Source organism: Diceros bicornis, chromosome 20 (assembly GCF_020826845.1).
Source record: "Diceros bicornis minor isolate mBicDic1 chromosome 20, mDicBic1.mat.cur, whole genome shotgun sequence".
In the NCBI taxonomy this organism is placed as follows: Eukaryota; Metazoa; Chordata; class Mammalia; order Perissodactyla; family Rhinocerotidae; genus Diceros; species Diceros bicornis.
Window position 1 is genome coordinate 7,801,695 of NC_080759.1, and position 23,440 is coordinate 7,825,134.

At 36.5% G+C, this 23,440-nt stretch overlaps 1 protein-coding gene across 1 annotated transcript; it reads left to right on the top strand.

The window, feature by feature from the left end:
* The first annotated feature begins 5,159 nt into the window (after nucleotides 1–5,159).
* LOC131418857 (olfactory receptor 2L3-like) lies at nucleotides 5,160–6,095 on the top strand. The gene has a single exon (XM_058563445.1). It carries the CDS (start codon nucleotides 5,160–5,162, stop codon nucleotides 6,093–6,095), a length of 936 nt encoding a protein of 311 aa, XP_058419428.1.
* Nucleotides 6,096–23,440: the final 17,345 nt, after the last annotated feature.

Genomic DNA, 23,440 nt, shown 5'->3' on the forward strand with positions numbered 1-23,440 from the left:
AGCTGCATTCAAACATGACACAGTAAGCACATATACAAGTAAGTAATACAATATAACAAGGCAGAGATTTTGCTCAGAAATCCAATAAATAGTATGTGGTACGTTTGTTCACACAGGTTGTACAAATTAAATACTTGTTAATTTGTACATCTATACACAAACAGTTGTTATTGCCTAAATGATTCATATTGCTTTCTCACTGCATTTTTATTAATAAAACAGAAAATTCTGCTATTACTTACAACACTTTTGGGAATCTCATGTGTGATGATAGAACTAAAAATGTTTAGGTCCAAGGTTACTTTTTTACTAAGGTACTTTATTTCTCTAACTTTTTTCTAAAATATATTTGTCTACTTTTTGATTTACCTTGACAATTTTTTGTTGTTTTTAAAGATATTTAACTGAATATTTTTATTTTCAAAATAATTGTTTTCATGCTAATTATTTTACAAATGGTTTTTATGTATTCATGTGCAAATATTCAGTCATGATCATCAGGCTGCTTTTAGACAAAGAAAATGTTGGTTCTTCAGATGCTGTGTGTTGGTCTAAAGGTATACAAAAGAAAAGCTACACTTAGAAGTAGGAAATAATTAACCAAACAGTACATCATGTTGACTTGCTAAGAAACAAAAAGGACAAAGTACTCCATACATTTTTTACTTATATTTGTCATATAAAACACAACCTAGTGAGACAGATATTACTATGCTCACATTAACAGACAACATAAATAAAACTGAGACTTAAGTTACTTGAATAAAATTATAGTTGGAAAGGTGCAGAGATTAGATTTTAGTTTAGGTATGTCAGACCTCAAAGTTAATTTTATTTATATTATATCAGTATGCTAAAATAGCTATATAATTATCAAGATGCTACAAAATAAAATCTTTTTTAAGACACATTTGCAAAAAATAATCGTACACAAATTGGGGAAAGTATTTTTTGGGGGGAGTTAAATATGAAGATAATGCATATTGACCTGCCTTCTACTTTTGAAGTTCAGCATAGGGCAGGTTGCATGTCCCTGATGGCATTTGGTCATTTACTCTGTGGTTTATCATCTGAAAACATTTGAATATTCTCCATGGTGAGGAATATTTGTTTCACATAATTTTACCTAATTTCTAAGGTTCACTATTATGTTCTGAGATCAAAGTTAATTAAAGTCTGGGGACTGTGTTCCCCTAGGTCATTCACTATGAAGGTCTCCAGACCCTTGATGGCAAATTACTAGGCAATCTACCAAGTTAGATCTTAGCTGATATGCCAACCAGTATTTAGTATACATAGTATTGCAGAATCATAGTCACTTGGCTCATTACTAAAATGTATGATTTTCTATCAACATCAAACCAATTACATTCATTTTTCAATGCCAAAAAAAAGATCTAAAGCTGCATAGTGGGAAGGTACATCTAATCACTGGAAATCTAGAAGTTGTCAGCAATTCCAAGAGGCAGAGGTGACTGGTAATAAACAGAATTTAAGGTAGTTACCATACCGGTTGAAAAAAGTATCTTGAAGCTTAATTGGTAGTAGAAATTCTGTAGAGAATCTATATGCTTATGCTGTCTCATAGATGTCAGACTTTGGTGATTGTACTTGTAAAAGAAAAAAAATGTCTGTGACAGTCTTAGATGCGTATTTTGTAGACTTCCTAAAGGATTCAGGTCTAGATGAAAGCTGTAAAGAATTATAATATTTCTGTTTGATTATCTGCGTGAATCATATCAATCAAATAATGGTGTCATAAATACTCTTGTCTAATCAACCCAGCATAAAATGGAGCAAGGACCACTCATGATGTTAAGTGAAACATTTGAGAATAAACTTTTAGACTCAAATATGATATATTCAAGGATATGCCTAAGCTTAGCAACCAAGTTAATCTCTTGATAATCTCTTGAATTTATCCTGTTGCTTTTAGAAAAACTGTTTGATAACTGACTTATTATTTTATTTCAGTCTGCCTTATATGTATCCACATAGACACAATCTCAAATCATGCTAACAATAAGGACTTTCTGTGTTCCTCAAATGACATAAAGAGTCATAATTTGAAACACTTTTTAAAACGTCAATAAAGTTCTATATAGGTTAATATAACATTGCACTTCTCATTTTGAGTAGATTTATCTCCTTCTATAGTAAATAAATAATGGAAATACATTCAGAGCTGACTCTCAAATACTGATACCATTGAATTGAATTAATTGATAAAGTTGCTTTATTCTTGTGGGAACAATTTACAAATAATCAGAAATCCTTACTAAGTGACAGTTGATTTTTCTATTAAGAGAATATTGTCTGTAATCTGATTATGCTATGATCCATAGCTTTTTCTTCCTAAAACATAACCCATAGTTTTTTTTCAGGCAGTTGGTTATCAGTTAATAAGTATTTACAAAAAATTAAGTAAAAATGAATTTAAACACATGTGAATGCTTTTTCTTACTCTAATGTTTGGCTCCAAAATTATTAAACATTACTTCTTTTACTCTATAATATATATTTTTAAACTCTTTGCCATTTGTGTTCTCAAAGTTATATACTTATACAATCATAACTTTGATGAATATTATGGCTTGTATAATTGTTGGTTGGTGTATAAACCTAGAACAAATTATGCAGTGGGGCAGCTATAATAATATTGATGATGATAATGATAGTGGATAATTTTTGAGCACAAGAACGTGTCACACCTCACACTCACCTTACAACATAAATCCTTTGATTATCCTTACTCTAGAAAAAGAGATAAGGTATTTTTAGCAGACACATAAATTCAACATAAAACACCAATAAAGAGGTGGATTTTTCAGCTCGGCAAAAGAGATGGCAAGCCAAGCTATGTGGCATAACATAAATATACAGGTAAGGATTCCATGAGGTTATTCAGGAATGAGAAAATTGCAAACTTTCAGAGTCATATAGTTCAAAATAGTTGAATAAAAATTGTGCAAGAATTCTAATTTGTTTCTCATTAACTTGTGCAACATGACTTTGACCATGGATTGACCAGTGCTTTTAACCACAGCAAAACCCTTGTTCCCTCAGTCTTTAAATTTATGAGTTGCTATGCCCCAAGATAAACATAGCTCAAACTAAATCTTATTTAATTCTTCACCCTTATCCTACTCAGACATTCGCTCTTTTCTCTGTGTTGATATATCCCCCTATAGGAGCCTTAGCTATAGCATTTATTTCACTCTTTTGTGATTTGTTAATATAAATAATTCTATATCTAAATTCACAGTTCATTGAAGATATAAACCATGTCCTAATTTATTGTTGCCCCCTCTTCAGTACCTAGTAGAATATGTGTGAAATATAGTGAACATTCAATAAATATAGAATGAAAAATGAACAGATCATAAAGGTTTTTCAAGAACTATTTTGTCACTGTCTCTCAAATAACATAAATACAACTTCAGCAAGATTAGTGCTTCATGTGCATTAGTGATGGAACCAAATTAATAATTAGTTTCATATTTTATATTGCAGCAGACTCATAGCTAAAGGAACAACATAGTTTTTCTTCTTAACTGATATTTTAGTCATACAAATAATCTGAATACACACAGCCAGAAAAGAGCCATCACCTTATACTGGAGGATGGAGTTGTTTATATTATCAAACTTCCTGCTCCAATAATAAAGAACAGGATTTTCAAGTGTTTTGCTGTCTGTGCTGCATCAACGACATTCTGCTTGGAAACACCAATGCATATGAAAAGTTCCACATTTACAGCAGTCGTCTTATTCATATTGGAGTGGGAACTCCACTTTTCAGTAAGATGACATGGAGGAGAATAGCTTTAGCTCTCATGAAGAGTGCAATTCCAGTGAGGGTGTTTGTCATATATTCCACCTGAAAATGTGTACTGCTGAACTCCATGGAGTTTGTTCAACCTTCCAGTTAATAAATATTTATTAGATACATAGTGACTTGCAGTTATTGTGCTGGTTTTATTGAAATATAGATAAGTACAATATAATCCTGGCACTCAAAATCTTCAAAATTATTTGAGGAGAAATATCAGCACATAGAAAACTATAGTAGTAACTCATCCAAGCCTCATGACTACCTTTTGAGGTCATTTGATTAACCTCCTTGTATTAAAGTGAGGAGAAGAAGGCATAGATAGTAAGTGATGGGGCCGGGTTTTGAATTCAAGTAGCCTAGCCCATGATACATGCTCTTAGCCTCCAAGCTACACCGTTTCTCAGCTATTTTGATAAATAATGGTGTGGGTGATGTGATTAAGAGACTGTAGGAAAGTAGATAGGGAAATCTCTCCTCCTTCAGGTTTCAGGAGGTTGTACTTAAATAAGCATTGAAGAGGCTCCAACAATGAAGAGGAGAGGGATAATCCTAAGGAGAAATAAAAGCAAAAGTGCAGATGTGTGAATGTGCAAGTCAGGTGGGGAAACCATGAGCGTATCCATTTTGTTGGGCCTTGAGTTGTGTGCTTAAAAACAATAGAACCTAAGTTCTGTAAAGTACCGTGGGTCCAAGTCATGGAAGATCTAGAATTCTAGACTAAAGATATGAGCTTTATTTGGTCAACAATAGGCAATATTGATGGCTTCCAAGCAGGGTAACTTTTATTACCATATTTATGGCATAATGGCAGTTAGCCAAAAAGTGAATAAATAGGATATTTTGTTAAAATTTTGCTTAATAATTAACTTGTAACTTTAAAAACTAAATTAAGTGAATTAATTTGATTTTTCTCTTTTTTCCCCAAAATATACAAAAGTTAATAACTAGGGTCCATGGATATCAGAAATAATAAACAAAATTTTAGGTTTATATTTGTAGAAAGTAGATCCATGGTTTTTACAAGATTCTCTAATTTTAGAAAAGAAAGAGAAGAAGGGAAGAAAGAAAGAAAAATAACTCAACAGAGGTTAAGATGCACTGTATATTCTTTTCAGTATTCTCTATTAACAAACATTTAGGCAATTGCTCAAAAACTTATACTAAAATACCTCTGATGAGATGATGGCAAATACTATGCGAGTCCAAAGTTGGGGAGAAAGTTATAAAATTTTAGATCCACATATTGATATAAGATCTGTATTGAATGTCGTTTGTTCTAACTCATTTGATTTGTTCCCCAGCCCTGTTATATTTCTTTTAGAGGCATGCTGGATGGAAATGAGTCTTTGGTAACTGATTTCATCCTTGTGGGACTCTTTCCTGAGTTTTGGCATTCCATTGTCCTCAACTCCCTGATCATCTTCATCTATATCCTTGCTTTTCTGGGAAACATACTTCTGATTGTCTTGATTTGGGGGGACTCCCGCCTCCATACATCCATGTACATTCTCCTCAGTCAACTCTCCCTTATTGACTTGACATTAACATCCACCATTGTCCCAAAGATGGCCTCTAACTTTTTCACAGGGAAAAGGACCATATCGTGGATTGGCTGTGGAACCCAGAGTTTCTTCTTCCTGATGATGGGAATGTCAGAGTGTCTCATCTTGACTCTCATGGCTTATGACCGCTATGTGGCTGTCTGCAACCCACTGCGTTATCCTACCATCATGAGCCCCAGGTTCTGTCTGCACATGGTGGCTGCATGTTGGACTGGAGGCTCTATAAGTTCATTTATCCATACGGTCTACCCTATGCATTTCTCCATCTGTGGGTCAAGGGAGATCCACCACTTCTTCTGTGAAGTCCCAGTCCTCATTAAGCTCTCCTGTGAAGACACTTCAGTGTATCAGTCAGTAGTGGTGGTGACAAGCATTGTACTGCTCGTTGTGCCTTTTAGTCTCATCACAGCTTCCTATACTCTCATCTTTCTCACTGTCCTCCATATGAACTCTGTCAAAGGCAAGAAGAAAGCCCTGGCCACCTGCTCTTCTCACTTAACTGTGGTGAGTCTCTTCTTTGGCCCAAACATATTTATCTACATGACTTTTACTTCTTCCCATAGTCCAGAGCAGGACCAGGTTCTCTCTGTTTTTAGCAATATCCTTACACCCATGCTGAATCCCCTCATCTACAGTCTGAGGAACAAAGAGGTGGTGGCAGCTCTCAGGAAGCTGATGAAGAGATATGTGGTCTCTTAGCAGGTGAGCAGGACTTTTGAAAAGGACACGCTTGTGACTATAAGCAAAGCTACAGGTCAAAGTTTAAATTCAAATTGTTTTGTGTGGTTTCAGGATACCAAGGTAATTGTGGCCCTATGTAAATATAACTTTTCATACCTGATTTTCCAGGCCTCCAATACAGGTTTATTTACTTTTCTTATAAATATCATTGGGACATTATTAAGTTAGAAAAAAATTAGTAAAATTATTTTGACATTTTTATTAAATGTAGTCTGAAATCTCTGAGGTTATTAAACATTTCCTGCAAATAGAAGAATGATGTCAGCATCAAGGCAAGGTGAATTTTTCCCTTTGTCTTTCTCCTCTAAGTTATAACCAGTCAGACATTCATTGACCAACAAAGGACTCCCTGCACAACACATCAGAGCTCTTGAGAGACCTATACATCTATACATCTGAAGGTGGGTGGACTGTACCTCCAGGAGGTGGTGGAACTAGGGGAGCAGCTCCCTCCACCTCGCAAAGTGGCATCAATTGAAAATCAGTTCATCACGTCAGCATGCAGTGGGAGAAATCTAAAATGCAGATCCTCACACCAGCATGCATATCAGTGACAAGAGGCTTCAGGGACAGACATGGCACTGGTGGCTTATATCCTACCCCCCAAGCGGTCGTGGGTGTTGCACACATCCTGAAGATTCAGAGTTAGCCAGTTATCCATCTCCCTCCGCCTTCCAGACAGTGATACCAGGCTTTCCAGCGGGGGGACAGGATCCAAAATGCTGATTTACCTGGCAGGGGTGGGTTGCCCTGAATTGAAGTTTCAAAAACCACACCAGCATGCACTAGTGACCAGAAGCTGCATGACCAGCAATGTTTGTGGCTTAGCCCCTGCCCTTCCCACTGCAGTGGCAGGTGGCAATTGTGATCTGAGGCTTCAGGAACCACAGAAGAACCCATGAACCAGCCTTCTGTGGTGGCACCCCTGATACTAGCTTCACCAGCAGCAGGGGCTGCATACAAGACCCCAGGGTCCCAGCATTGACAGTGACACCATGAACCCAATGTCCCTGGCAATGATGCTGCCAGATCTCCCTGATAACATGGGAGCAAAAGGACAGATGGTGCATGGGGAAGCAGCACCCAAGCCCATGGAGAGCCTGTGGAGAGCCAGTGGGGGAACATGAGATACAGGCAACCCTGGAAGAAAGAGAAGTGATGGCGTTGACACTTGAGACTGCAGTGACATCATAAACAGCAAGGCACCAGCAACTGCAGAGGCACAAGCAGCACAAGGATGGTACTGATGACACCACTAGAAGAGGCAGTGGAGGGTGGAAAGTGTAGGCTCTCAAATTAAACTGTAAGCAGCTCAGAACCAGAGTAATAAAACCTTACCCAACAAGAAAGGTGTTTACTACTGCAAAATGCACCAACAAGAGGATCAACACATCAAATACCATGAAGAAATACAGTAACACAGCAGAACAGAAGGAAAATGACAACTCTACTGAAACCTAACTTGAAGTTACAGAAGATTACAGTCTAAGTAATAGAGAATTCAAAATAGCTGTCATGAAGAAACTCAATGAGTTACAAGAAAACTTAGAAAGACAGTTCAATGAGCTCAGAAATAAAATTAATGAATAGTAGGAGTACTTCACTAAGAAGATTGAAACACTAAAAAAAGTAAATAAATAAACAGAATTTCTGGAGATGAAGAACACAATTAATGAGATGAAAAATAAAATAGAAAGCGTTTTCTATTTTATAGAGCAGACCCTACAGAAGAAAGAATTAATGAGCTTGAAGGTGGAAATCTAGAAATGATTCAGGTGGAAGACAAGAGAACTATGATTTTCTTAAAAAATGAAGAAATTCTATGAGAAATATCCAAGTCAATTAGGAAAAGGTATATAAGTATAATAGGGATCCCAGAGGAGAAGAAAGGGGGAAAGGAGCGGAGAGTTTATTCAAAGAAATAATATCTGAGAACTTCCTAAACCTGGGGAAGAATCTGGATATACAAGTACATGAAGCTAATAGAACTCATAATTATCTCAATACAAAAAGACCTTCTCCAAGGCATAGTATATTAAAATTGTCAAAAGTCAATGACAAAAAAGAACAGTAAGGGGAGCCAAAGAGAAGAAAGTCACTTATAAAGGATCCCTTTCCAGGCTATAAGTGGATTTCTCAGCAGAAACTCCACAGGCTAGGAGACAGTAGAATGATAAACTCAAAATATTGAAAGACAGAAAATGTCAGCCAAGAATACTCTATCCAGCAAGGTTATCCCTCAGATATGAAGGAGAAATAAAGGCTTTCCCAGACAAACAAAAGCCGAGGCAGTTCATCACCACTAGACTTGCATTACAAGAAATGTTGAAAGAAGCCCTCCTACCTGAAGCAAAAAGACAAAGGTTTACAAAGCTTTGAGAAAGGTGATAAACAGACAGACAGAACCAGAAAATTCCAACTTGATATCAGAATAGGTTAGTAAACACAAAGGCTGAAGGGAAAGTAACAACCAAAATAAGTATAACCACTTCAATTTGGTAACAAACTCACAGTACAAAAAAGGATAATTGGTGCCAAAAAAACCCAGAAAAACACAAAACGTAAAAGTGAAAGAGGAAAAGGAGGTTACCTACATAGGCTAATGGAAATAAGATGCTATTGGCAGAAAAAGGACTGTCTCATCTGTGAGATCTTTTATACAGACTTCATGGTAATCACAAAATAAAAAATCAGAGCAGAGTCACAAATCATAAATAAAGAGTAAAGTGAGGAAAATATCAAACTGAAATGGCAGATAGAAATACATGGAAAAAGAAACAATAGAAATAAATATAGAACAACTAAAAAACAAAAGACAAAATGGGAATATTAAGCCCTCATATCTCAATAATCACTCTAAATGTAAATGAGTTGAATTCAACAATAAAAGGAAGATGGTGACAAGATGGATTAAAAAACAAGACCCAACAAAATGCTGCCTCCAGGAGATGCATCTCAGCGCTAAAGGCAAACATAAGTTCAGAGTGAAAGGATTGAAGATGATACTCCAAGAAAATGCAACCAAAAGAAAGTGGGTGTAGCCATATCTATATAAGACAAAATGGACTTCAAGCCAAAAAAGACAACAATAAATAAAGATGGACAATATATAATGATAAACACAACACTTATTAATATATATGCACCTAAGGTAGGAGAACCAAAGTATGTAAAGCAAATGTGAACAGAACTAAAGGGAGAAATTGACAGCAATACTGTAATAGTAAAGGGCTTTAACACACACTTACCTCTATGGATAAATCATCCAGACAGAAAGTCCATAAGGAAACATTGGCCTTAATGAAACTCTAGACCAGATGGACTTAATAGATATATGTATATCATTCCATCCAAAAACAGCAGAATACATATTCTTCTCAAATGCACATGGAACATTCTCAAAGATAGACCATATGCTGGGAAACTAAACATGTCTCAATAAATTTAAGAAGATTTAAATCATATCAAGCATCTTTTCCAACCACAATGATATGAAACTAGAAATCATACCAAGAAAGAACAACAAAGCTGGAAAACTCACAAACATGTGGCAACTAAACAACATGTTACTGAACAACTATTGGATCAATGAAGAAATCAAAAAATACCTGGAGACAAATGAAAAGGAAAACTTAGCATACCAAAATCTATGCTACACAACAAAAGTGGTCGTAAGAGTGAAAATTATAGCAATACAGGTCTACCTCAATAAAGAAGAAAAATCTCAAACAAACAATTTAATATTATACCTAAAGGAACTAGAAAAAGAAGAATAAACAAAGTCTCAAATCAGTGGAAGAAAGAAAATAAAAATCAGAGCAGAAATAAAGAAAATAGAGACTAAAAAGACAGTCGAAAGGATCACTGAAACTAAGAGCTGGTTTCTTGAAAAGAAACAAGATTGACAAACCTTTAGGTAGACTCACTAAGAAAAAAAGAGAGAAAGCTCAAATAAATAAAATCGGAAAAAAAGAGGAGAAATTACAGTGAATACTACAGAAATAGGGAGGATTATAAGAGAATACTATGAAAAGCTATATGCTAACAAATTGGATAACCCAGAAGAAGTGGATAAATTCCAAGAATCATATAACCTTTCAAAACTGAGTTGAGAAAAAATAAAGAATCTGAATAGGCCAACCACTTGTAAGGAGATTGAAACAGTAATCAAAACCTTCCAAAAAACAAAAGTCCAGGACCAGATGGCTTCTCTGGTAAATTTTATCAAACATTCACATAAGATTTTATAACCTTCTCAAACTCTTCCAAAAATTGAAGAAAAGGGGGTGCTTCCTAACTCATTTTATGAGGCCAACACTACCTTGATACTAAAACCAGACAAGGATGACATAAAAAAAAGAAAATTATAGCTTAATATTGTTGATGAACACAGATGCAAAAATTCTCAACAAAATTTTAGCAAATTAAATACAACAATACATTAAAACGATCATACACCACAATCAGGTGGGATCTATTCTAGGGATGCAGGGATGGTTCAACATCTGCAAATCAATGTGATACACCACATTAAAATAATGAAGAATAAAAACCACATGATCCTCTCAATAGATGCAGAGAAAGAATTTCACAAGGTCCAACATCCATTTATGATGAAAACTCTCAATAAAATGGCTATAGAAGAAAAATACTTCAATGTAATAAAGGACATATATGAAAAATCCACGGCTAACATCATATTTAATAGTGAAAAGCTGAAAACTATCACCCTAAGGACAGGAACAAGACAAGAATGCCCACTCTTGCTACTCTTATTTAACATAGTATTGGAGGTCCTAGCCAGAGCAATTAGGCAAAAGAAGAAATAAAAGGAATCCAAATTGGGAAGATAGAAACAAAACTATCATTATTTGTAGATGACATAATTTTATATATAGAAAGCCCTAAAGAATCCACCAAAAAACTGTTAAAAATAATAAACAAGGGCCGGCCCCGTGGCTTAGCGGTTAAGTGCGCGTGCTCTACTGCTGGCGGCCGGGGTTCGATCCCAGGCACGCACTGATGCACCGCTTCCCCAGCCATGCTGAGGCAGCGTCCCACATACAGCAACTAGAAGGATGTGCAGCTATGACATACAACTATCTACTGGGGCTTTGGGGGAAAAAAGATAAATAAAATTTTAAAAAAAGTAAGACAATTGAACTAAATGATCTTTAAGATCTTAAAAAATAATAATAAACAAATGCAGTAAATTTCAGGGTACAAAATTAGTATACAAAAATTAGATGCATTTCTATACACTGACAATACACTAGCAGAAAGAGAAATCAGGAATACAATCCCATTTTCAACTGAAATGAAAACATAAAATACCTAGGAATAAACTTAACCAAACAGTTGAAAGACCTGCACACTGCAAACTATAAGACACTGTTGAAAGGCACTGAAGAAGACACAAAGTAATGGAAAGATGTTCCATGCTCACAGACTGGAAAAATTAACATAGTTAAAATGTCCATATTACCTAAAGCAATCTACAGATTCAGTGTAATTGCTATCAAAATCCCTATGACATTTTTCATGAAAATAGAACAAAGAATCCTAAAATTTATATGGAACAACGAAAGACCTCAAATAGCCAAAGCAATCCTGAGAAAAAAGACAAAGCTGTAGGTATCAGACTCCCTGATTTCAAAATATACTACCAAGCTATGGTAATGAAAACAGCATGGTACTGGCATAAAAATGGACACACAGATCAATGGAACAGAATTGAGAGCCCAGAAATAAACCCACACATTTATGGACAGCTTATATTTGACAAAGGAGCCAAGAACATACAATGGAGAAAGAAAATCTCTTGAACAATTGGTGTTGAGAAAACTGGACAGCCACGTGCAAAAGAATTAATGTAGGCCATTATCTTATACTATACACAAAAAATAATGCAAAATTGATTAAAGATTTGAATGTAAGGCTTGAAGCCACAGAACTCCTAGAAGAAAATATAGGCCCTAAGTTCTTTGAAATTGGTCTAGCAGTATCTTTTGAGTATACCTCGTCAGGCAACAAAACAAATGAAAAAGTAAAAAAATGGGAGTACGTCAAACTAAAAATCTTCTGCAGAGCAAAGGAAAACATCAGTAAACTGAAAAGACAGATTATCAATTGAGAGAAGATACTCGCAAATCATATATCCTATAAGGGGTTAACCTCTGAAATATATAAAAACACATACAACTCAACAACAAAAAAACACCTAGGTTAAAAATGGACAGAGGATCTGAAGAGACATTATTTCAAAGAAGACATACAGATGGCCAACAGACTTATGAAAAGATGTTCAACACTACTGATCAATAGGAAAATGCAAATCAAAATCACAATGAGATAACACCTCATGTCCATCAGAATAGCTTTTATTTATTCATTTTTACTTTTTTTTTTTTTTTGGTGAGGAAGACTGGCCCTGAGCTAACATCCGTTGCCAATCTTCCTCCTTTTGCTGAGGAAGATTAGCCCTGAGCTAACATCTGTGCCCATCTGCCTCTATTTTGTATATGGGATGCCACCACAGCATGGCTTGATGTGCCATACATAGGTCTGTGCCCAGGATCTGAACCTGGGAACCACATGCCACCAAGGCGGAGTGCACAAACTTACCACTATGCCACCGACCCAGCCCCTGAATGGCTATTATTAAAAAGACAAGAAGGGAACCAGCCCTGTGGCATAGTGGTTAAGTTCAGCATGCTCTGATTCAGTGGCCCAAGGTTCATGGCTTCAGATCCCAGGCACGGACCTACACCACTCATCAGCAATGCTGTGGTGGTGACCCACATGTGAAATTGAGGAAGATTGGCTCAGATGTTAGCTAAGGGCTAATCTTCCTCGAGCCAAAAAAGAGGAAGATTGGTAACAGGTGTTAGCTCAGGGTGGCTCTTCCTCATCCAAAAAAAAAAGACAAGAAATAATAAATGTTGGAGAGGATGTGGAGAAAAGGGAACCCCTGTGCACTGTAGCCACTATGGGAAACAGTGTGGATATTTCTCAAAAAATTAAAAATAGAAGTACCCTATTACCTAACTATTCCGCTTCTGGGCATTTATCCAAAGAACAGAAAAACACTAATTCAAAAAGATATATGCACCACTATGTTCATTGCAGCAGTATTCATAATAGCCAAGACTTAGAAACAACCTAAGTGTCCATCAATAGATGTGTAGATAAAGAAGATGTAGGTATATATATGCAATGGAATCCTACTCAGCCACAAAAACAAGGGTGAAATCTTGCCATTAGTGACAACATGGATGGACCTTGAGGGAATTATGCTAAGCAAAATAAGTCAGACAGAGATAGACAAATACTGTATGGTTTAACTCATATTTGGAAGATAAACGAACACATAGATACAGAAAACAAATTGGTGATTATCACGGGGATACAGCAGGTTGGGGAAGGGCAAAACGGATAAAGGTGCTCATGTGTATGGTGATGATCTGCAACTAGACTTTTCGTGGAGAACACAATGTAGTTTATACAGAAGGCAAAACATAATGATGTACACCTGAAATATATGCAATGCTATAAATCAATGTACCTCAATAGAAAAAAGAAAAAGTAAAATAAAAGTCTTATCTTTTCAAGGGGAACATGAATATATTATTTTTAAGGAAACAAAGAAGAAAAATAAATATGGAAAAATAGCACTAATTGAAATTTTAAACATAAGATATTAGAAAGAATTCCAAAAACATCAATAATTGCAATAATCTTAAATGAACAAAACCTACCAGTCAAAAGACATGCAATGTCCAATTGGATTTTTAAAAATGAATTAATTGCTATTTATAAGAGAAACACTTAGCCTTTAAGCATAAGGACACGTAAAGATTGAAATTAAATTTTTTTTGAAATGTCACATTTATTACATGTAAGCTCTACATATGTTTTTGACTTACCTACTTTTTAAAAATTGAGATATACTTGGCATTTAACATTGTGTAAGTTGAAGATGTACAATTTGTTGATTTGATACGTTTATATATTGCAATATGATTACCACCAAGCATTAGATAATATTTCAATCACATCACAGCCTAGCAACTTTGAAGTTTACAATGCGGTATTGTTGACTACAATCATTATATTGTGCATTAGATCTCCAGAACTTATTTATCTACTAGTTGCACTCTTTTACCCTTATAAAATATGTCTCCAATTCCTGCATCCCCCAACCACTGGTGACCACTATTCTACATTTTATTTTTATGAGTTTGGCTTTCTTAAATTCCAAATATAAGTGACATCATATATATTTGTCTTTCTATGTCTGACTTATCTCATCTAGCATACTGTCCTCAAAGTCCATCCACGTGGTCACAAATGGCAGGATTTCCTTCTCTCTCAAGGCTAATATTGTGTGTGTATATATATATATATATATATATATATATATATATATATATATATATACACACACATCTTCTATATCCATTTATCTGTTGACAGACACTTAGGTTGTTTACATATCTGGCTATTGTGTATAAAGCTGTGATAAATATAGGAGTACAGATATCTTTTAGATATAGTGTTTTCATTTCATTTGGATATATACCCAGAGGTAGGATTGCTGGATCATATGGTAGTACAATTTTTAATTTTTTGAGGAAAATCCATACTGTTTTTTATAGTGGCTGAACCAGTTTACATCCCCACCAACAGTGCACAAAGGTTCCCTTTTCTCCACATCTTTGCAAACACCTGCTATCTCTTGTCTTCTTGATGATAACCATTCTAACGGGTGTGTGGTGATATCTCATTGTGGTTTTGATTTGCATTTTCATGATGATTAACAATGTTGAGCAACTTTTCATGTACATGTTAGCCATTTGGATGTCTTCTTTGGAAAATGTATATTTGTTCCCCTGCCTATTTTTTAAAGCAATTGTATGTGGTTTTGTTTTTTGTTATTGATTTGTATGTGTTTTTTATATATTTTGGATATTAACCTCTTAACCAATATATAGCTTGTAAATATTTTCTCCCATTCTTCAGGTTACCTATTCATTTGGTTGATCATTTCTTTTGATGTGCAGAAGCTTTCAAGTTTGACATAGTCCCACTTTTGATTTTTCTTTTTGTAGTGTGCTTTTGGTGTCATATCAAAATGTCATTGCCAAGATAAGATAGCATTGCTTTATGTTATCTTCTAGAAGTTTTTTTAATTGATGTCTTAATAGTTTATAACGTTGTGAAATTTTGGTTGTACATTTTGGTTTGTCAATCACCATATACATTTCTGCCTTCACCACTTGTTCCCAACTCCCACCCCCATTGCCCCTGGTAACCACAATACAGTTTTCTCTGTCCATGTGTTGGTTCATATTCCACATATGAGTGAGATCATACGGTGTTTGCCTTTCTCTTTCTGGCTTATTTCACTTAACATAATACCCTCCAGGTCCATCCTTGTTGCAAATGGGACGATTTTGTCTTTCTTTATGGCTGAGTAGCATTCCATTGTATATGTACACCACATCTTCTTGATCCAATCATCAGTCGAGGGATACTTGGGTTGCTTCAACTTCTTGGCTATAGTGAATAACGCTGCACTGAACATGGGGTGCATAAGCCTCTTTGAGTTGTTGATTTCAGGTTTGTTTCATATATTCCCAGTAGTGGGATAGCTGGATCATAGGGTATTTCTATTTCTAATTTTTTGGGGAATATCCATACCCTTTTCCATAGAGGCTGCACCAGTTTGCATTCCCACCAGCTGTGTATGAGGGTTCCTGTTTCTCCACGTCCTCTCCAACATTTGTTGTTTTTTGTCTTGGTGATTATAGCAATTCTAATGGGTGTGAGGTGATATCTTAGTGTTGTTTTGATTTGCATTTCCCTTATGATTAGTGATGTTGAAATCTTTTCATATGCCTATTGGTCATCTGTATATCTTCTTTGGAGAAGTGTCTGTTCATTTCCTCTGCCCATTTTTTGATCGGGTTGTTTGTTTTTTTGTTGTTCAGTTGTGTGAATTCTTTATATATTATGGAGATTAACCCCTTGTCAGATATATGTTTTGCAAATATTGTCTCCTAGCTGATGGGTTGTCTATTCATTTTGATCCTGGTTTCATTTGTCTTGTAGAAGCTCTTTAATCTGATGAAGTCCCACTTGCTTATTTTTTCTTTAGTTTCGCTAGTCCGAGTAGGCATGTCATCCGAAAAGATTCCTTTATGACCAATGTCAAATAGTGTGTTGCCTATATTTTACTCTATGACTTTTTTAGTTTCAGGTCTCACTTTCAGGTCTGTGATCCATTTTGAGTTAATTTTTGTGAATGGCAATATCAGATGGTCCACTTTCATTCTTTTGCATGCGGCTGTGCAGTTTTCCCAACATCATTTATTGAAGAGACTTTCCTTTATCCATTGTATGTTCTTAGCTCCTTTGTTGAAAATTAGCTGTCCATAAATGTGTGGTTTTATTTCTGGGCTTTCAATTCTGTTCCATTGATCTGTGTGTCTGTTTTTGTACCAGTACCATGCTGTTTTGATTACTATTGCTTTGTAGTATGTTTTGAAGTTAGGGATTGTGATGCCTTCAGCTTTATTCTTTTTTCTTAGGATTGCTTTAGCTATTTGGGGTCTTTTGTTGCCCCATATGAACTTTAGTATTCTTTTTTCTATTTCCATGGAGAATGTCATTGGGATTCTGATTGGGATTTCATTGAATCTGTAGATTGCTTTAGGCAATATAGACATTTTAACTATGTTTATTATTCCAATCCATGTGCATGGGATATCTTTCCACTTCTTTATGTTGTCATTGATTTCTTTCAAAAATGTCTTGTAGTTTTCCTTGTATAGATCTTTCACCTCCTTGGTAAGATTTATTCATAGATATTTTATTCTTTTTGATGCAATTGTAAATGGTATTATCGTTTTGAACTCTCTTTCTGTTATTTTGTTATTAGCATACAGAAATGCAACGGATTTTTGTAGGTTGATTTTGTACCCTGTGATTTTGCTGTGGTTGTTGATTATGTCTAATGGTTTTCCCATGGATTCTTTAGGGTTTTCTACATTAAAATCATGTCATCTGCAAACAGTGAGTTTCATATCTTTGTTGCCTATTTGGATTCCTTTTATTCCTTTTTCTTGCCTAACTGCTGTGGCCAAAGCCTCCAGTACTATGTTGAATAAGAGTGGGGAGAGGAGTGACGTCAGCATCATGGCAGAGTGATCTTCCCCCACTGAACTCTCCCCCTCTAAGACACAACAAAAAGGACATTCATATTTCAACAGAAGCTATTCACACAACACAGGGGACATCTGAGGCACCCAGGCAGCCATACACCCAAGGACTGAGGTGCTGGAATCTCCAGAGTAAGTGGAAGGAGGTAAGAGGAGCTCCCTTCCTTCCCCAAGGGCTGCAACCCAGAGACTGAGACCATGCAGCTCTCAGAGGAGGGGGATGGGTGGCTCACCACATGAAAAACAGTGCTCTCCAAGACCCCTCACAGCCCAAGGGGACCCCCCTATGGAGGGAGTGAAACTGTTGCAAGGGTAGTTTCAACAAGCTATCCCCTCAGGAGAGCAGAGAGTGACAGCAAGGTGAGAAACCTCTGAGATCAGGGAGGTGAAAGTTAGGGCCCCTTCCCCACCTGGCCTGCCCTACTGGTGTTTCAGCACAACCACGTTTCAGCTCAGTCCCATCCCCAGAGATGTGGCCCCCAGGCACAAGGCCCAACCAGCAGTGGGTGAGCCTGAACCCCTGCATCAGAGGCAGTGGCAGCTTAGTCCCCACCAAGCCACAGCCCCAGCTGCTCCAGCTGGACCAAGCCACAGCCCCAGCTTCCCCAGCTCCACTGTGCCATGGCCCCAGCTCTTTCGGCTGGAAAGTGACCCCCCCCAGCTCCTTCGGCTTGACCGCCCCCCCACCCGGCTCCAGCTTCTTTGGTTTGGTCTGTGCGCAGGCTCCAGCTGACTTGGCACCAGCAACTTTGGCCCACTGCACTCCAGTTCCAGCTTCTTTGGCCCAGCGGCACTTCAGCTGCAGCTACTTCAACCCACCCTCACCCGAGCCCCAGCTGCTTCGGCCTAGCTGAGCTCCAGCTCCAGCTGTTTCCACACTTCCCCCCCCAGCAGCCTCCAATCAGCTGCACTGCAGATCAGCCAGAGGCCGGCAAGAGTGCCCACAGATTGAGGCAGGCCAGAATACACAGCCCTTGACCCCCACCCAGCGGCAGCAACAGGAAACTGCGATGATATATTTTCAGTATGAGGAAAGGTAAACCAACACCAACAGGGGCCATGAAAAATATATTAAATCTCCAGACGGAAAGGAAAATGACAAGCCCTCAGACATTGACTTGAAAAGCACAGAAATGTATAACCTTAATGACAGAGAATTGAAAACAGCCATCATAAAAAAGCTTAATGAAATACAAGAAAACACAGACAGACAATTCAGTGAAATCTGGAGTTTCTTCACAAAAGAGATTGAAACTATAAAAAAAACCAATCAGAAATCTTAGAGATGAAAAACACAATAGAGGAGATAAAGATAAATCTGGAAGCCTTAAGCACCAGAGCTGACAATATGGAGGAAAGAATTAGCAATATTGAGGACAGCAATGCAGAAGTGCTCCAGATGGAGGAGGAAAGAGAACTAAGACTAAAAAGACATGAAGAAACTCTCTGAGAAATATCCCACTCAATTAGGAAATCCAACATGAGGATTATAGGTATTCCAGAGAGACAAGAGATGGAAAAAGGAGCAGAGAACTTGTTGAAAGAAATAATATCTGAGAACTTCCCAAACCTGGGGAAGGAGCTGGAAATACCAGTGAACGAAATCAATAGATCTCCTAAATATATCAACACAAAAAGACCCTCTCCATGGCATATAGTAGTAAAGCTGGCAAAAGTCAATGACAAAGAAAAAATATTAAGGGCAGCTAGACAAAAAAATAATAATAATAACATACAAAAGATTTCTTATCAGGCTTTCAGCTGATTTCTTGACAGGAACATTACGGGCTCGGAGAGAGTGGAACGATATATTCAAAATTCTAAAGGATGAAAACTTTCAGCCAAGAATATTCTATCCAACAAAAATATTCTTCAGATATGATGGAGAAATAATAACTATCCCAGATAAACAAAAGCTAAGGGAGTTCGTTGCCACAAGACCCCCACTACAAGACGTGCTCAAGAAGGCCCTCATGCCTGAGGAAAAAAAGAGAAAGGGGATTCAAATTTTGAACAAGGAGGAAAATAGGTCCACAAAACCAGAAAAATTGCAGTCCTCTATCAAAACAGATTAGCAAACACTTAATTATAAAACCAAAGATCAAGGGAAGGTAAGCACCAAGCATAAATATAACCTGATCATATTAAACATGAACTCACAACACAAGAAGGAATAAGATGTGACAACAATAACATAGAAGGGGAATAGGAAAGGGATAGAATCGACTTAGTCTAAGGGAATAAGAGGCTATCGAAAAATGGACTATCACATCCATGAGATTTTTTTATACAAACCTCACGGTAACCACTAACCAAATAATCAGAACAGAATCACAAGTGATAAAGAAAGAGAAAACTAAGAGAAGCCCCATACAGAACTACCAAACTGCATTGGTAGTCCAAAACACATGGGATGAGAAAAAAAAGAAATGCAAAAGAACCGGAAAAAGAGTGATAAAATAACAGCAACAAGCCCCCATATATTAATAATTACCCTAAATGTAAATGGACTGAACTCTCCAATCAAAAGACACAGAGTGGTGGGATGGATTAAAAAACAAGACCCAACAATATGCTGCCTCCAGGAAACACATCTCAGCTCTAAAGACAAACACAGGCTCAGAGTGAAAGGATGGAAGACAATACTCCAAGCTAATCACAAACAAAAGAAAGCAGGTGTTGCCATACTTACATCAGACAAAGTTGACTTCAAGATAAAACAGGTAATGAGAAACAAAGAGGTGCATTATATAATGATAAAAGGGACACTCCATCAAGAAGACATATCACTTTTAAATATATATGCACCCAATACAGGAACACCAAAGTACATAAAGCAACTATTAACAAACCTAAAAGGAGATATAACAACAACACCATAATAGTAGGGGATCTTAACACCCCAGTCTCATCAATGGACAGATCATCTAGAGAGAAAATAAATGAGGAAATAATGGCCCTAAATGAAAAACTAGATGAGATGGACTTAGTAGACATAAACAGAGGACTCGATCCAAATACATCAGATTACACATTCTTCTCAAGCATGCATGGAACATTCTCAAGAATAGACCATATGTTGGGAAACAAGGCATGCTTATATAAATTTATGAAGATTGAAATCATATTGAGCATCTTTTCAGACCATAATGCCATGAAGTTAGAATCAACTACAAGGAAAAAAACAGGAAATTGACAAAGCCGTGGAGACTCAACAACATGCTACTAAACCACCAATGGGTCATTGATGAAATTAAAGGATAAATCAAAGCATATCTGGAGACAAATGAAAATGAAAATACACCATACCAACTCATATGGGATGCAGCAAAAGTGGTCCTGAGAGGGAAACTCATAGCAATACAGGCCCACCTTAACAAACAAGAAAAAGCCCCAAAAAGCAACCTCAAACTATGCCTAACAGAATTAGAAAAAGAGGAACAAACAAAGCTTAAAGTCAGTAGAAGGAGAGAAATAATAAAAATCAGAGCAGAAATAAATGAAATTGAAATTAAAAAAACAGTAGAAAGGATCAATGAAACAAAGAGCTGGTTCTTTGAGAAAATAAACAAAATTGACAAACTCTTAGCCAGACTCACCAAGAAAAAAAGAGAGAAGGCTCAAATAAATAAATTTAGAAACGAAAAAGGAGAAATTACAACAGATACCACAGAAATACTAAAGATTATAAGAGAATATTATGAAAAACTATATTCCAACAAATTGGACAATCTAGAAAAAATAGATAAATTCCTAGACTCATACAACCTCCCAAAACAGAATCAAGAAGAAATAGAGAACCTGAATAGACCAATCACCAGTAAAGAGATTGAAACAGTAATCAAAAACCTCCCAAAAAATAAAAGTTCAGGACCAGATGGCTTCTCTGGAGAATTTTACCAAACATTCAAAGAAGATTTAATACCTATTCTTCTCAAACTATTCCAAAAAATAGAGGAAGATGGACCACTTCGCAACACATTCTATGAGGCCAACATCACCCTGATACCAAAGCCAGGCAAAGACAATACAAAGAAGAAAAACTAGAGACCAATAGCCCTGATGAACATAAATGCAAAATTCCTCAACAAAATATTGGCAAACCGAATACAGCAATACATTAAAAAGATCAAACACCATGATCAAGTGGGATTTCTACCAGGGACACAGGGATGGTTCAACATCTGCAAATCAATCAATGTGATACACCACACTAACAAAACGAGGAATAAAAACCATATGTTCATCTCAATAGTTGCAGAGAAGACTTTTGACAAGATCCAACATCCATTTATGATAAAAACTCTCAACAAAATGGGCCAGAAGGAAAGTACCTTAACATAATAAAGGCCATATATGACAAACCCACAGCCAACATCATACTCAATGGGGAAAAACTGAAAGCCATCCCTCTGAAAACAGGGACAAGACAAGTGTGCCCACTCTTATTCAACACAGTACTGGAGGTTCTGGCCAGAGCAATTAGGCAAGAAAAAGGAATAAAAGGAATACAAATAGGCAATGAAGAAGTGAAACTCTTGTTGTTTTTAGATGACATGATCTTATATATAGAAAACCCTACAGAATCCATTGGAAAACTACTAGAAATAATCAACAACTACAGCCAAGTGGCAGGTACAAAGTCAACTTACAGAAATCAGTTGCATTTCTATATACTAACAATGAACTAACAGAGAGAGAACTCAAGAAGACAATCCCATTTACAATTGCAACAAAAAGAATAAAATATCTTGGAGTAAATTGAACCAAGGAAGCGAAAGACCTATACAATGAAAACTATAAGACATTATTGAGTGGAATCAATGATGACATAAAGAAATGGAAAAATATTCCATGCACTTGGATTGGAAGAATAAACATAGTTAAAATGTCCATATTACCTAAAACAATCTACAGATTCAATGCAATCCCAATCAGAATCCCAAGGACATTCTTCACAGAAATAGAACAAAGAATACTAACATTCATATGGTGCAAAAAAGACCCCATATAGCTGAAGCAATCCTGAAAAAGAAGAACAAGGCTGGAGGCGTCACAATCCTTGACTTCAAAACATACTACAAAGCAATAGTAATTAAAACAGCATGGTAGAGGTACAAAAACAGACTACACAGATCAATGGAACAGAATTGAAAGTCCAGAAATAAAACTTCATGTCTATGGGCAGCTAATCTTTGACAAAGGAGCTAAGGACATACAGTGGAGACTGGAAAATCTCTTCTACAAATGATGCTGGGAAAATTGGACAGCCACTTGCAAAAGAATGAAAATAGACCACCTTCTTTCACCATACACAAAAATTAACTCAAAATGGATCAAAGACCTGAAGGTGAGACGTGAAACTATAAAACTCCTGGAGGAAAATATAGGTAGTACACTACTCGCCATCAGCCATAAAGGGATCTTCTTGAATTCCATGTCTACTCAGACAAGGGAAAGAAAAGAAAAAATAAACAAGTGGGACTTCATCAGATTAAAGAGCTTCTACAAGGCAAATGAAACCAGGATCAAAATGAATAGGGAACTGACCAGCTGGGAAAAAATATTTGCAAACCGTATATTTGACAAGGGATTAATCCCCATAATATATAAAGAACTCACACAACTGAATAACAAAAACCAAACCACCCAATCAAAAAATGGGCAGAGGAAATGAACAGACACTTCTCTAAAGAAGATATACAGATGGCCAATAGGCACATGAAAAGATGCTCAACATCACTAGTCATCAGGGAAATACAAATCTAAAACACACTAAGTTATTACCTTATACCCATTAGAATTGCTATAATCACCAAGACACAAAACAACATATGCTGGAGAGGCTGTGAAGAAATGGGAACCCTAATCCACTGCTGGTGGGAATGCAAACTGGTGCAGCCTCTACGGAAAACAATATGGAGATTCCTCAAAAAATTAAAAATAGAAATACCTTACGATCCAGCTATCCCACTGCTGGGTATCTACCCAACGAACCTGAAATCAACAATCCAAAGAGGCTTATGCACCCCATGTTCATTGCAGCATTAGTCACTATAGCCAAGACATGGAAGCACCACA